The 14,869-nt window shown below is 34.9% G+C and overlaps 2 protein-coding genes and 1 pseudogene across 3 annotated transcripts; 1 reads left to right on the top strand and 2 right to left on the bottom strand.

The window, feature by feature from the left end:
- The first annotated feature begins 494 nt into the window (after positions 1-494).
- On the top strand, positions 495-3,783 carry LOC107417411 (tyrosine aminotransferase-like). 2 transcript variants are annotated; one of them, XM_060816217.1, is made up of 7 exons: positions 495-890; positions 1,547-1,889; positions 2,051-2,269; positions 2,376-2,435; positions 2,554-2,709; positions 2,907-2,975; positions 3,316-3,783. In XM_060816217.1, the coding sequence occupies exons 1-6, from the start codon at positions 610-612 to the stop codon at positions 2,964-2,966; spliced, it is 1,119 nt and encodes a 372-aa protein (XP_060672200.1). In that variant the 5' UTR covers positions 495-609; the 3' UTR covers positions 2,967-2,975; positions 3,316-3,783. The 2 variants fall into 2 exon arrangements, with proteins under 2 accessions (XP_060672200.1, XP_048327274.2); XM_048471317.2 differs by having other exon boundaries at positions 497-890; positions 2,882-2,975; positions 3,316-3,779.
- A 194-nt stretch (positions 3,784-3,977) lies between these two features.
- Positions 3,978-6,247, bottom strand: LOC107417414 (nicotianamine aminotransferase 1-like; annotated as a pseudogene).
- Positions 6,248-8,289: 2,042 nt separating this feature from the next.
- On the bottom strand, positions 8,290-10,914 carry LOC125422039 (tyrosine aminotransferase). The gene is given in 6 exon segments (XM_060816763.1): positions 8,290-8,848; positions 9,429-9,597; positions 9,600-9,645; positions 9,763-9,783; positions 9,785-10,097; positions 10,865-10,914. Coding segments are annotated over 6 exon segments (1,158 nt in total).
- Positions 10,915-14,869: the final 3,955 nt, after the last annotated feature.

The raw sequence follows: 14,869 nt of genomic DNA, 5'->3' as shown, positions 1-14,869 counted from the left end.
TTTTTTGAAATATTTTTATTATTTTTGGAAATAAACTTATTCAAAATAATAATAATAATAAATAAATAAATAAAACAGCCATGGTATCCTTTCTCAGGATGGACTATCCGCCATTAGTGAAGCCAGCCCTGTTAGCAGTTTTTAATTTTACATATATATATATATATATATATATATTTTAAAAAAATTATTCGCATATACTGTTTCCACTTGTATTTATTTTTTGCTTCCATATTACCACTTCCTTAAAGTATAACAAAGTTGCAACTTTTGATTTAAAAGTTTGTAATTTAGTGAAAACAACCACTTGGGATCCACCAGCAATTCGACCCTCTTATTGCCTAATAGAATATTTAAAAAAAAAAAAAAAAAAAGGGGTAACTATTACCGCAGTCTTTGCACATGTCAAACAATTGATATGCAATTATTATATTTACTAAACTTGGCAAATGTCATTTCATCATTCATGACATACTAGGTTAACCTACCTCATAATAAAAAACATGGTTGAAGTAGATCAATCAAGGGCTTTCAGCAGCCAGTTTCCTTATCAATAATTGCATAGAAAAGAAAGACAAACAACAACTTTGGAAAAAAAAAAAAAAAAAAATGGAAGAACACAGGTTGACCAAGTGGAACTTTGAAGGAAATAATGGATATGACAAAATCAACAAGGCTTCCAAAATCAACATCAGAACAGTTCTTCAGATGCTAATGGATAATCTCAACCAACATGAAAACAGACCAGTAGTTCCTCTTGGCCATGGCGATCCCTCTGTCTTTGCCTCCTTTCGAACTTGTTCTGTTGCAGAAGATGCCATTGTTGATGCTGTACGCTCCGCCAAGTACAACTGCTATGCTTCACACGTTGGAATTCTTCCAGCTAGGAGGTACCCCAAACCCCAAAAAAAAAAAAAAAAAAAAAAAAAAAAAAAAAAAGTTCTTTTTATAATGCTTCTTGTCCGTTTTTTTATTTTCCTTGGTTTGGAAAAGCTCATTATCTTTTTGGCTACTTTTTTGTTTGTTTTGTATGTGCCTAACAATGGATGTTTTAGCTTTTTTATTTTTTATTTTTTAGACAATTTATTTGTGGAATTTTGCCCAGTGATTGTTTCTTGGAACAGTTTCATAACTGCTCAATTACTGATAACAACCACTCATTTCATTAAATGTAAAGGTAGGCAGAAGAAAAACTATTGCCTTACTGAAAGTAGAAAGTATGTTGCACTTCAATATGTTGAGCAGCTCAAATCAAATTCCCTTAGAGGAAAGAAAAAAAAAAAAAAAATTCAAATCAATGAAATTGTTGGAGAAACAATGCCTCAAATTAATGAAACAGGACCGTTGCAGTATACCTCCCTGGTGATATCCCATACAAATTATTACAGGATTATGTCTATCTCATGCTTGGATGTGCACAAGCTGTTGATGTCATATTGAAATTACTTTAATATGATGAGCAATTCAAATCAATTCCTTTTGAAAAAAATGTAAAACAATCAAATTAATGAAATTTGTTTGTTAATTAATGCCTCCAATGAAACAGGGCTGTTGCAGAGTACCTCTCTAGTGATCTCCCATACACTTTATCAGAGGATGATGTATACCTTACAATTGGATGTGCACAAGCGATTCATGTCATTTTGACAGTACTTGCTAACCGTCCCAGTGCCAACATTCTGCTTCCCCGGCCAGGCTTCCCATTGTATGAAAGTTACGCCGCGTCTTGCAATCTTGAATACCGGCATTATGATTTGCTCCCTGATCGAGGATGGGAGGTTGATCTCGAAGCTGTTGAAGCTCTATCTGATGAGAATACTGTTGCTATAGTCATCATAAATCCTGGCAATCCTTGTGGAAGTGTCTTCACGAGTCAGCATTTGGAAAAGGTTAGCTCAAATTGACATGTTAAATCTCTTGCAATGATAACGTGGAAAGTAACTTGTGTTCCAAGAATTCATTCGGATAACAATTCTGCAAGTACTATTTGTTCTTTTAAGAACAGATTTAGGTTATATAAATTTGTGGGTTCTGTTTTGTTGATTTGTAGATTGCGGAGACAGCAAGAAAGCTTCGAATTCTTGTAATCGCTGATGAAGTTTATGACCATCTGACTTTTGGAAGTACTCCATTTGTGCCCATGGGAGTTTTTGGATCCATTGTGCCTGTTGTTACACTTGGTGCTATATCAAAGAGATGGCTTGTACCTGGTTGGAGGCTCGGTTGGCTTGTGACAACCGATCCCAATGGAATTCTTAAAATATCTGGGGTACTCATTCTTTGAAGATTTTCGTTTATGTTACACTTTTATGTTTTGATTTGATAGAGATATAAAATTATATTTCTTACGTATTTTCGTTTTGAATCACCCTCAGTTAGTCAAGAACATTGTGGAATACCTCAACATTACAGTTGATCCTCCAACCTTCATTCAGGTATTGCAATTCGTGGTGCTATATTTTCGTGTCTGGAAGGTGTCAAGCATTAATTAAAAAAATAAATAAATAAAAAAATAAAAATAAAAAATCATTGACAACATGGTGTATGTGACAGGGGGCACTTCCTCAAATCATTAACAAAACAAAGGATGATTTCTTTTCGAAAACTATTAACACATTGAGAGAGGCTGCAGATACATGTTACAATAAAATAAGAGAAATCCCTTGCATTACTTGCCCAAATAAACCAGAGGGCTCCATGTTTGTAATGGTAAGAACATTACATTATCTATAATATATATATATATATATATATATATACAAAAATTCTACCATCAGGATATCCTGATGGTAGCCGGACTGTGTGTATATATATATATATACACACCTATATTCTAAGCCTGTTCAAAAGTATGTGTATTAGTCTTATAACCATGTTGCAGGTGAGGCTAAATGTCTCTTTGTTAGATGGCATTGGTGATGATGTGGACTTTTGCCTCAAGCTTGTTAAAGAGGAATCTGTTATAGTTCTACCAGGTAAATAATGTCTCGTCTACATTCACCATTTTCAATTCTGGATTTCGGTTTCTCTTTGCAGCAGTTTGTTCCATCATAGCAACCTAAGTCTTAATATGTAAATAATATAGATATATATAAATCCTTCATATTTGGGGCTTGATATTTTTCCCAGTTCAAGTATTGTGGGAAAAGAATGAAATTTACAGTGAAGAAATCTGTCAGAGTGAGAAAAATAGTTATTGGGTTGAAGTTCCGTAATTCTTTAGTGAACAATAAATGATATACTAGTCTCATCTAAGATGCGTTATTCCAAAATTAACCACAATGAACTGATTCTGATGAGAATACCATCTTGCAGGGATTGCCGTGGGAATGAAGAATTGGCTGCGCCTTACTTTTGCAATTGAGCCTTCACTTCTTGAAGATGGACTTGGGAGGATAAAAGCCTTCTGCCTGAGGCATGCCAAGAAGCAATAAAATATGGTGGAAGATTCATAAGTTGGAGTAAAGTGGTTATTATAAGCAACTTTGTGTTGGATCTCAAGCTCCATTAAGGTGCTCGTTGACTTGATTGTCAAGAGTTCCTGTTTATAGCTCTAGTTGATTAATAAAATCCCCCTCTATGAAAGAATGATTAAGGGTGTTAAGAGATCAACTACGTTTTTGATCTCGTTATACTTTTATTGTAGCCAGAGACAACCAACTTTGTGTTGGATCTCACGGTATTTTACATGTAGTTGAAGGTCAGCACAACTTTGCCTTAGATATTGTTTCAAGTATTGATGAATTGTGACTCTCATTGAACTCTTAATCTTTAAAGGGGGAGTCATGGTAGTTGTATTTTGAATAAGTATAACCACTGCTCATTGAGATCAGTCACGTTGATCTCTTGATGATTGTTTGAATAACCTCTTGCTGCATAATTTCGTGTACAGTTCTTGAAATAGTCCTGTTTAAATTCCTTCCTCTCATTGATGGATTTTTTTTTTTTTTTTTTTTTAAATGAACTTTTAGGTCTACCGCCTGCTCTGAAAAACTTGTAATAAAAATGGTTGTACTGTATTTCTCCATGTTTAGGTAATTTAGCAAGCTCAGAAATAGTTCTTACCAATGCAGGTATTCGTAAACCCTTCATCCGACCTGAAGGCTATTAGTTATTTTTATTTTTTATACAAGTAGCGAATGATACACACTTTTCCATTGTTTGACTGGACAAAAGCGCACCTGGTTCAAATACATTTTTACACATGAAGCAAGACAAATAGCTTTAAGCTAGTGTGTGAGATCCAACCTAAGAAGTAGATCAACATCGCTCAGATTTATTTGCTCATAACATAGATATTTTATTGCTTGTTTGCATGCCTTTGACAGAAGGCTTTCAGCCTTTCAAGGCCATCTTCAGATTAGGAAGCTCAACGGCAAAACTAACACGAAGCCAATTTTTCAGTCCGACAACAACTCCTACAATCATGAGGACGGGTTCAGTATAGAGGAAAGAAAGCATTTTCTCTACAAATATCAAACATATTTCACATATTCAAGTTTAGGATGCAAACACCAGGGGATCATTGAGATTGAAATTTTGAAATATAGATTCGGAGCAAAGAGTGCAATTTTTTTTTTTTTTTTTTTTTTTGACTTAAGGTTGAAGAAATCTGTTAGCTTCTCAAAAAATGTTTTTTAAGATTTCAATGTTAATGTTTTCTTTGATGGAATTTATTGCAGAACACAACTAAAATAACAATTGATTGACCTTTAGCCCGATTCGGTTACTTAGGTTTCAATTACCTGGCAGAATAATAAGGGATTCCTCTTTGGCCAGCTTCAGACAGAAGTCCATATCACTAACAATGTTTTCGAGTAGTGATAAGTTTAGCTTTATCTGTTGTCGGAAATCTTGTCATTGGTTACCTCTCTTCAAATTAAGATACAATTTTGAAGCAAAAATAGCAGATGAGGAACTTTCTTATGGCAGCCTTACCAGTACAGACATGGCCCCTTCTGGTTTTTGGGGACAAGTAAGGCTTGGAATTTCCTTAACTCTGTCATACAACATATCTGCAGTTTGTCTCATCATCACAATGGTATTTGAAAAGAAATCCTTGTCTGTTTTCTCAAGAATCTAAGGAACTGCCCCCTAGAAACGAAATTTCAGATCATTATTATATTCACTTTGACGAAAGTATGATAAGGAAGTGAAATGATAGAAAGCAATATGCATGCCAAGGAAATGGACAATACGAAATCTCTACTGTTAGGATTAAACTACAGTATTATTAAGTAGCTTGAGTGGATAAACACTTTAATCAGAAATTAGAAAACAAATTATATGTAGTTCTTGAAGGCACAACTTGAATTAGGTACCTGGGTAACGGTTGCAGGGTCGGTGGAAATGTCAAGATAGTTCTTAAAGCTCTCCACTATCTGAAAAGGAGACGACAAAAGTACAAAACTACAGTTATATAAAAGAACAAAATCCCAAATTTATAAAAATGAAGTCTCATTGAGACCCTTTTTAATGGCAATGCATTTAATAGAATAATTTTAAAGTTTTCAAAAAAGTTTTAGTGTGTTGGACAAATCTGAGGAAAATACAGAAATAGAATATACAAACCCCAGCTTTCTTAAAGATCTCATTGGGATCATTAGTTACAATCCATCCAAGTCTCCAACCAGGAACAATTCATCTCTTTGATATAGACCCAAGTGTAAGAACAGGCACAATTGAAGCAAATTCTCCCATTGGCACAAATGGATTACTCCCAATAACTAGATGCCCGTATACTTCATCAGAAATCACAAAAATCCCAGTTTCCTTGCTGTTTCTGCAACCTACTTATGCATGACAGGAAGAAGGAAAAATAAAAGAACACTTTTCAAGTTTTATGATTCAATTCAAGGAGACAAGTTTTATATCAAATAATGCATTATACCAAAACATACACTTTTTTCAAATGCTGGTACTTAAAGACATTTCCACAAGGATTACTTGGGCTAATGATCACAATAGCAGCAGTGTTGTCATCTGCAAGAGCTTCAACAGAATCGTGATCTACCTCCCAGCCTCTTTCAGGGATAAGAGCAAAATGGCGAACTTCAAGATGATCAAAAGCTGCTCGAGCTTCGTATTGTGGGTAACCAGGCCTAGGAAGCAGAATGTTGGCACCAGGACGGGCCAGAGCTGATATTACAATTTCAATTGCTTGTGTACAGCCAGCAGAGATATAAACATCATCTGGTGAAACGTGGCATGGGAGATCTTGAGAGAGATGCTTTGCAATAGCACTACAAATTTAGTATTTTTTTGGTAAATCACTGCAAATTTAGTATAATGAAAGCATCAACTTTATTGTACTATTTTCAAATTTAGTATATATACAATTGCCATATAGTCATAAACTTAAACATGCGCTAAAGATTTTTGCATATTTTCATTGCCTATGTTACCATATAATAGAATATATTTAGAAATTGTGCAAGAAACAAAAATATTTTTTGGGTTATAACCAACTATTGATATACGCAATTTGATCTTGAAAATCGATAAGTTCACCGCAAAAATAGACACTTTTTTTTTTTTTTTTTTTTTTTGGGGTCCTCTTTATATTAAATCTCGAAAAAAATATGTGAGAATCTTAGCCTTTTCTCATTGTGGGTAGGGTCAACAACTTTGTCAAAGTGATGATCAATTTTGTAAATTGGGTGTCTATAAAATAAACATTATACTACATACACATTAAGCCATTTTTTAGTTTACGTGCCACATTAATAAATAGTAATTCACAAATCCCATTAGGACATTTCCATTTTTTTTTTTTAAAAAAAAAAAAAAAACTAAATTGCTTTAAGTCAAAGGGCTCGTTGACTAATATGTGAGATCTAATATAGTTTTTTTTTTTATTTGTCTATTTACAAATAATAATGCAATCAATAAGGTAAGAGGTCCGACGGTTGGAGGATAAGAGTTGAAGCTGAATGAGCGGACGGAGTCGACGACGGAGGAGGTGGTCCGGTAGCTGGGAAATCTGGTGGGGTCGCCGCCGCCAAGTACGATGGTTGGACGGTGATCATTGGCATTGATGTTTTGAAATAGCAACTCGACGACACCTGCCACAGAGATTGAAGCGGTATTGACCTCTTTGTTGCCCTTGAACTTCCATTTCTCACTATTACAATCATTTTCGATCTTCGTTTTTTAAGGATAGCAAGGGCAATGCCTGAGTGACTGAGGCTTTGGAGAGAGAGAGAGAGAGAGTGAGTATTTGTGTTTGGAAGATTGATTTTTTATTTTTTTTTTTAAATTAAGTTTCTCAAAGTGTTTTGCGGAAAGACACTTTTATAAAGCTCAAACACACCTAAACTTCATCTAATTCTTAACCTTCTTCAACAATTAAAAAATAATAATAATATTTTTTTTAGCTCAAAAAAAAAAAATAATAATAATATAATGGACTTTGAAAATATTCTTAAATACCCTTGCCAATGCGTATCGGGACAGGGGCTATCCTAGTTTTTAACTCTGGCTCTAGGCTTGTCCCAAAAAAAAAAAAAAAAAAAAAAAAAATCAATTTTAAGTGAAACGTTAAAGCTAATATCGACCAAAAAGTAATGTTAAAATTACCAAAAAATATTATCAAAATATATAGCAAAATAATGGAGGATGTTTTACACAGGTTGGAGTTTGAACAATGGATTTAAAAATATATTTTCAATGGTTTATCATGTTTTACACAGGTTGTATTACTTTTCCCAATAAGTAGTATCAAAGTCTTATATTACCTTGATATTTTTTTTGGTCCAAGTTACATGGAAAAATCGAGTGAATATGATCAAACTGACGATTTTAAATTAAATAATTTAGAAGTTCAGAATGGAGAATTTATTATTTAAGCATAAACTCTACGAGCTCATAATAAAAGATGCAAACCAAATTAATTGAAATTGATGATGTCAAGTGGAAAAAATTAAGAAGAAAATTTGTTGGAAAAATATCCAAAAAATGAATTAACAGCAGTATCTATGCCTCTGTTAAAAAAAACTAATATCCATAATTTATAAAAAAAATTTTGAAACAGATATTCCATATTAAAACTACTGAATTTTCTAAATAGTTTTTCGTTTTAACTAACTGTTGATATACAGAATTTGCTCTTCCAAATTATTATTTCACTGCAAAAACTCATCGATTGTGACACTTTTTTATTTTATTTTTATTTTCTTTTAATTTTTTTATTTTTTATTTATTTATTTATTTATTTTTGGCTAAAACGAAAAGTGTTATACACACCAAAACCCAGTCACAAAGCTTACAAAGAAGCCAGTAGAGACTGGTTCAAGAACCACGCTTCTGGGAAACCAAGGATTCAAAAGCATGAGGAAGATCAGCACAAGATAAAAGTCCTGAGGTGTTGTTCCAGAAACACCAATTACAGATAAAGTGTGCTAGAAAGTTTGATTGTCTGGGAACCCAGTTGAAAGTTACTTCCTGGAACCAATGCTTCAGGAGAGTTATTTCCTGCAGGACACCTTCAACTGTCCAATGTATGTCAACCAAGTCGTTAGTGTTAAGACTGAGAATGAGTTTCTTGGCATCAGATTCTAGCCAAATCTTTGACCATCCCTCTTCTTTAGCCTTTGTAAAACCTTGAAGGATTCCAAAAGCCTCAGCAAACTCCGGAATATCGGATTGGGTAGGGATAGCCCACATTCGAACCACGTTCCCTGCAAAATTTCTAGCTACGATTTCCACCATGCTGCGACCCAACTTAGTTGCTGTATCTGTGTTTATCCTTATGGCATCCTGAAGGGCTCGGAGGGGGACTGCATTGCTGACTTTATGCTTAATGACATCTGGGCCCTTACCTTCCCTAGCTGAGAGAGCTTCTAGGAACCTGAAACGAAGCAGCTCCATTGTGGAAACAAGAGAGAAACACTTGTTTTCAAACATGGCACTATTCCTTATTTTCCAGAGTTGATCTAGAATTAAAGTTCCAAAAAGAAAAAAATTGTTTCTGTCCGCTTAGTGGACCGGGAGAACCCCATTGGGATGAGCTAACAAAGCTAGTTTATCTTTCAAAGAGTGGTTGGAAAAGTTATCCCATTTGATATTCCAAGGCATTGCAAACCAGATCGCTCTAGCTACGTGGCAGTGAAAGAAAAGGTGACTAATCAGATTCTATGCAAGGACACCCATGCACGCACATTTCATTCACAACCTTGATATAGATTTTTGGAAAAATATTTAAAAGAACCTAATAAGCCTTTCTCATTGTAGTAGGGTCAACAACTTTGCCAAGGTAATAATTAATATTTTAAATCAAGTGTCCATAAAATAGATATCTATATCACACACATAAAATAAATAAATGTCTATTAATAAACGACAGTATATCACTGTAATATTCAATTTTTTTTTACTAAAGTTCTAGAAAATAAGACAGTCTGAGGAAAATATAGAAACAGACTACAAACCCCAGTTTCTTAAGGATCCCATTGGGGTCATTTGTAACAATCCAACCAAGTCTCCAGCCAGGAGCAATCCATCTCTCTGATGATGACCCAAGTGTAAGAACAGATAAAATTGAAGCAAATTCTTCCATTGGCACAAATGGATTGCTTCCCACAACTAGATGCCCATAAACTCCTCAGAAATCACAAAAATCCCAAGTTTTCTTGCTGTTTCTGCAATCTATATGCATTAAAGAAAGTAGAAAAGGAAAAAAAAAAAAAATTTAGAAGTTGTTGATTCCAAAAAAAAGTGACAAGTTCATATCAAACAAAAATTGCATTATACAAAAACATTTACCTTCTTCAAACGCTGGTACTTTGAACACATATCCACAGGGATTACTTGGGTTAATGATCACAATAGCGGCAGTGTTATCATCTGCAAGAGCTTCACCAGAAGAAAGGTCTACCTCCCAGTCGCCTTCAGGATCGAAATGGCGAACTTGAAGATAATCGAAAGCTGCTCGAGCTACATATTGTGGGTAACCAGGCTTTGGTAGCAGAATGTTGGCGCCAGGACGGGCCAGAGCTGATACTACAGCTTCAATTGCTTGTGTACAGCCAGCAGTGCGATAGACATCATCTGGCGAAAGTTGGTATGGAAGATCTTGAGAGAGATACTCTGCAATAGCACTACAAATTTAGTAAAATGAAGGTATCAACTTTATTGTACTATTTTTTTTTTTATCATAATAGAGTCATATCAATCCCATACTTACAAATTGCCAATATTTAATAATTTTTTTTATAAATAGTTTTGCTTACATTCACTAACTTACCACAAGCATATATTGCTAACAAACTAGAAAACCACCAAGATAGGGTGTGAAGTTTTGCATAAAATGATTGAACAAATGATTTTACATCATCTCTTTAAATTTTTTCTTATAAATATATATATATATATATTATCACAAATCTAGTAAATTTTCATAATTAAGATTAGGTTAATATCATTCATATCCTTTAAAATTTAGCTTAAATATAATTTGATCTCTTAAGTTTCAAAAATATCAATTATCATTTTCGTTCTCTATTATTTCATTATCCCCTTTGAATTTATATCATTCATACTACTTATAAAGATGCTAGATGAAATTTTTAATGCATAAAAAAATTAAATTACAATTAATGCAAGTAACAAAAATTCAGATGGAATATTTCTTAAATTTATATCATAACCACACAAACCATATATAGACATAAAGTTTAGCTTAGATTGGAATATCCTCAATCTCAAAAAAGAAATCCTTTACTCTCAACAGGTGGACTTGATTATTTAGGAGAACAGTTGGATTATATGTATTTTATATATAATTTGAAAAGTATAGACAAAATCAAATATTTAAAAAAAAAAAAAACATATATATATATATATACAAAAGTGCTATAGTATGGACCAGTTTGCACCATATGGAGAGGACTTTGACGTCCGTTTGCTTTCCTCCATTTAATGAAACGGTACGTTGGCATCTCTTTTGAAAGAAAAAAGATAAAAAAAAAAAAAAAAAAAAGAAACAAGGAAACAAGAAGACCCACAAGACCCACATCCATCCGTTTGCTTTTCTTTCCCTTCACTTTCCATGCACCATCTAACTGATTCTAAACAACAACAGCTCAAAACAAGCATCCAAAAAAAAAAAAGAAAAAAACAAACACACTTTCATTTATAATTGACCAAGATCTGAAACAAACAACACCAAAAGCAACAGAAAAATTAAATTCCCAGCATTCAAAATGATAATTGACCAAGATCTAATAATTGACTGAAATCAAAACTATAATCCCAAAAAAATAAAAAAATCTAAATAGCTGGTTTAGGACTTTAGAAAAAAAGAGGATGAACTGTAGGAGAGGAAGAAGGAAGAAGGAAGACTGCTGGTTTAGGACTTTAGGAAAGAAAAGCGATAAGACCTGCTTTTTTTTTTTTTTTTGTTTTTTCCAAAAAGAATGCCAACGCAACATTTCATTAAATGGAGAGGTCTTGTGTTTTTTTTTTTTTTTTTTTTTTTTCAAAAAAGATGCCAACGCACTGTTTCATTAAATGAAAAAAACAAACAGACAGTCAAAGTCCTCTCCATATGATGCGAATGGGACCGTGCTAGCACTTCTGTATATATATATATATATATATATATATGCATTTTAAGTTTCTGTTGACAGACTCAATGTAGTGTTGCAAATTGGAAGTTCAACGCAAAAATTTAAAAATTTTGACGCGTTTTCTTTCTTTATCATTGATCGGTAAAAAGATCTGCTTGAATTTTATAGCCTTTGCTTGAAAACCATTGCCACGAGGTGAGTCAGGTGCCCCCTACGTTTATTTCTGCTCATTTGATACGGTTCTGTCGTTACCTGTAGTGACACGTGATCTCACGGGAAAAAAAAATTCAAAAATTGACCACGCTACGCTTTCTCAGACAGCTTCCTAACAATTGGGTTTGGATTATGAAAATAAAAAAAATAAAAATATGCCTAACTGGATCTGGACCGTACATCGGGTCCACCATAAGCCTTTTAGGTGCCCATCGTAAGTACTAGTGTACGTCCAAATTGTACAAGTAGCTGAGCACATCCACAAAGTGACTGGGTGGTTAACATTAATTTTTATTTTTTAATTTTCTAGTGTACGTCCAAATTGTACAAATAGCTGGGCACAGCCGCAGAGTATCTTACAGCAATGACCTTGTCAACTTTATAACTTCTTTATCACCAAAAAAATAAAAAAAAAGAGAAAAAAATCGCTTCCAATTAATACATGCAACATACATGTTATGTATTGTCATGCAACATATCATTATTGCTACCAATATCAAATTAGTTTTCAATTTCAACTCTTAAACATCTATATGTATATATACAAAGTTTAATTAACAATCAATTAATTGAAGATCATATTAAAACTGAAAAGAAATAAGAGAAATAGAGGCATCACTTAATTGCAGAAGATGATGGATAAGGCGCAGGAGTAATCAGAGTGCAAGTGGTGTATATATATATATATATATATGAGCAGTTTTTATATAATTAAATTAATGTTCCTAATCTCTCTCTATGGAATCAAGACTAGATTAAGATTTTATTCATCTAACTAGAATTAGAGTATCTTAAATAATGAATGTAGGTAATTATCTATGTGAAACAGAAATTGATATTTTCTAAATTTAAATTGCATAAATTTACAAATAATTTTTAAATTGTTCTCCAATGATAATAATGGTGTATAAATAATTTTTTATGGTTATTTATTAATTTATATATTTTATTAAGTTTGTTTTTAAAAAAATTGGTTTTTTAAAAAAAAATTATTTTTGAAAAAACTTTATAATGTCTAATAGACCCTTAAAAATGAAAGGTCACTTAGATCATATTTATTTTTGAGAGATTATTTTTGCAATTCAAAATTAACTGTATCTATAGTCTCATAAAAATAATTTTACCAAACTATCCTTATTTTCTTCCTTTTTATGTTCAATTAAGATTATATTTTTTTGTTTTCTAGAGTGAGTCTGCCAGAGATGCAAGCAACGATGAACCATCAATATGGGTTGGTTTGAATGACGTTCCACATGTGCATTCGCCAACAATGCCCTCTTTGCAACTTAAATTCTCAAAGCAATATCTTCAGAATCTAAAGCTCCTTCATAGGCATCTGGGCTTGGCCAAGCGGGTCCATCAAATGAGGAATCCAAATCCATTAGCCGGAAAAACGGGAAGAAAGAAGTTGCAAAGCAGGAAGCTATCTTAGCTGAAATAGCATCATTGATATCCATGGACGAGGAGGATCCGCTCACTAGCAATTATGGTGATGCGTCCTCTTGGAGCTCGAATCAATGAGTGAGGATGGAATTAGATGGACAGAGGTTGGATCACTTACATTTGCACTGAATGGCAAATCTGTACTGATATGCGAATGGGCATAGGCAATCGAAGCTGTGGGGAAGAACAGGGCCTTGTGGTTGCTCGAGAGAAAAGTTTCACTGTGCAACATTGGTTGCTTGGTTACAAAGAAAGTGAATGAAAAAGAAAAATCAATTATGTAACACCCCGTCCCAAACCACATCAGAATTCGTGCACGTTGATCGAGGTTGACCGTTGACCGAGTGGGTCAAAAGTTGATTTTTTATTCCAGTTGAAATTTCAAGTTGACCAGGGCACCGTGGTGAAGTGCATGATGTCTCGAGTTCGTAGACTAGTAGCACGTCGAAAACGGAGCTACGGTTTGAAAGTTATGGGCAAATCAAGTCGAGGTGCAAACTGTCCAAAAGGTTCTAGGAGTTGACTTTTTATCGTTGTATAATTTTGCTTTGACTTTTGTATGGTTGTAAAGTACTTGTCGATATGAGTTCATAGACTAGCGGCACGCTTAAATCGGACATCTGGTTAAAAAGTTATAGACGTGTGAAATTTGCCGGATACCGTAATATTTTATTATATTTGGCTTAAGTGCACAGTAATGCCACGTGTCGACATCTGATTGGTCCATGTGGATGAATAGTGTCACCCACGGTGGCTTTTATTTGGCAAAAACGATGGGGAGGAGAGAGAAAGAGAGAGAGAGAGGAGAGAGAGAGACAAAGAAAGAAATGACCGGCCGCTGGAATCGACAAATTTTCTGGCCGACCCTTGCTACAGGCGCTTGCCAGACGAGAGCGCCTCCCCATTTCCGGCCAAACCCCAAAATCTCACGACCGCCGGTCGCCGGACGCGCCCAGATAGAGCTGGCGAAGCTCGACGGCGATTTTCCCGGCCACTGCCGTTTGACCCCTTTTTGGCCATTTTCAGGCCACACGTGCCAGCCACCCCTCACCACCTCCTCATTTTCGGCCAGCCCACCAAATTTCACGGCCACCGGACCTCCGACACGCCGGGATCGGAGCGTTTTTCGGCGAGGCACCGAAAACCTTCAAACCCCGATTTCTTCGCCGTCCGGCCTCCATTTGCCTCACCGTCGGTCCCGTTGGAACCCTCTCCCCTTGATCTACAAAACTCCTAAAAATCTCAGCCATCGGCCACTGCACGCGCCGCCGCAGGCGACGGTTGCCGGTGATCGCGGCGGCTCACTGGAAATCACTGTTTCGGCGAGTACCCAGTTGCACCGTTGGTCCCTCTCCATTGATTCCGACCCCTTGAATCCAAATCCGAGGTCCTTTTTCGCCAATTCACGACGGATTGAGAGGATTGAAGTGTCAGGACCCGTCCAGAATTCCTTCCCCGGAACCCTAGACAGCCCTGATCCCAGGGAAATACCACCGAACCTTCCAACGGAAAATCCGGCAGCACCTCCCCTAAGGGATTTACTTACCACAAATTTACCTGCACTGAAAACACACTTCAAAAATATCCCCTTATTCCTCCCACAAACTACAAATTGGTTCCACAAATTGCAGTACTTAAAAAAAATA

The sequence above is a fragment of the Ziziphus jujuba genome, chromosome 4 (genome assembly GCF_031755915.1).
Source record: "Ziziphus jujuba cultivar Dongzao chromosome 4, ASM3175591v1".
Lineage (NCBI taxonomy): Eukaryota > Viridiplantae > Streptophyta > Magnoliopsida > Rosales > Rhamnaceae > Ziziphus > Ziziphus jujuba.
The sequence above is the reverse complement of the archived record's forward strand: the minus strand, read 5'-3'. Positions and strand labels throughout refer to the sequence as shown.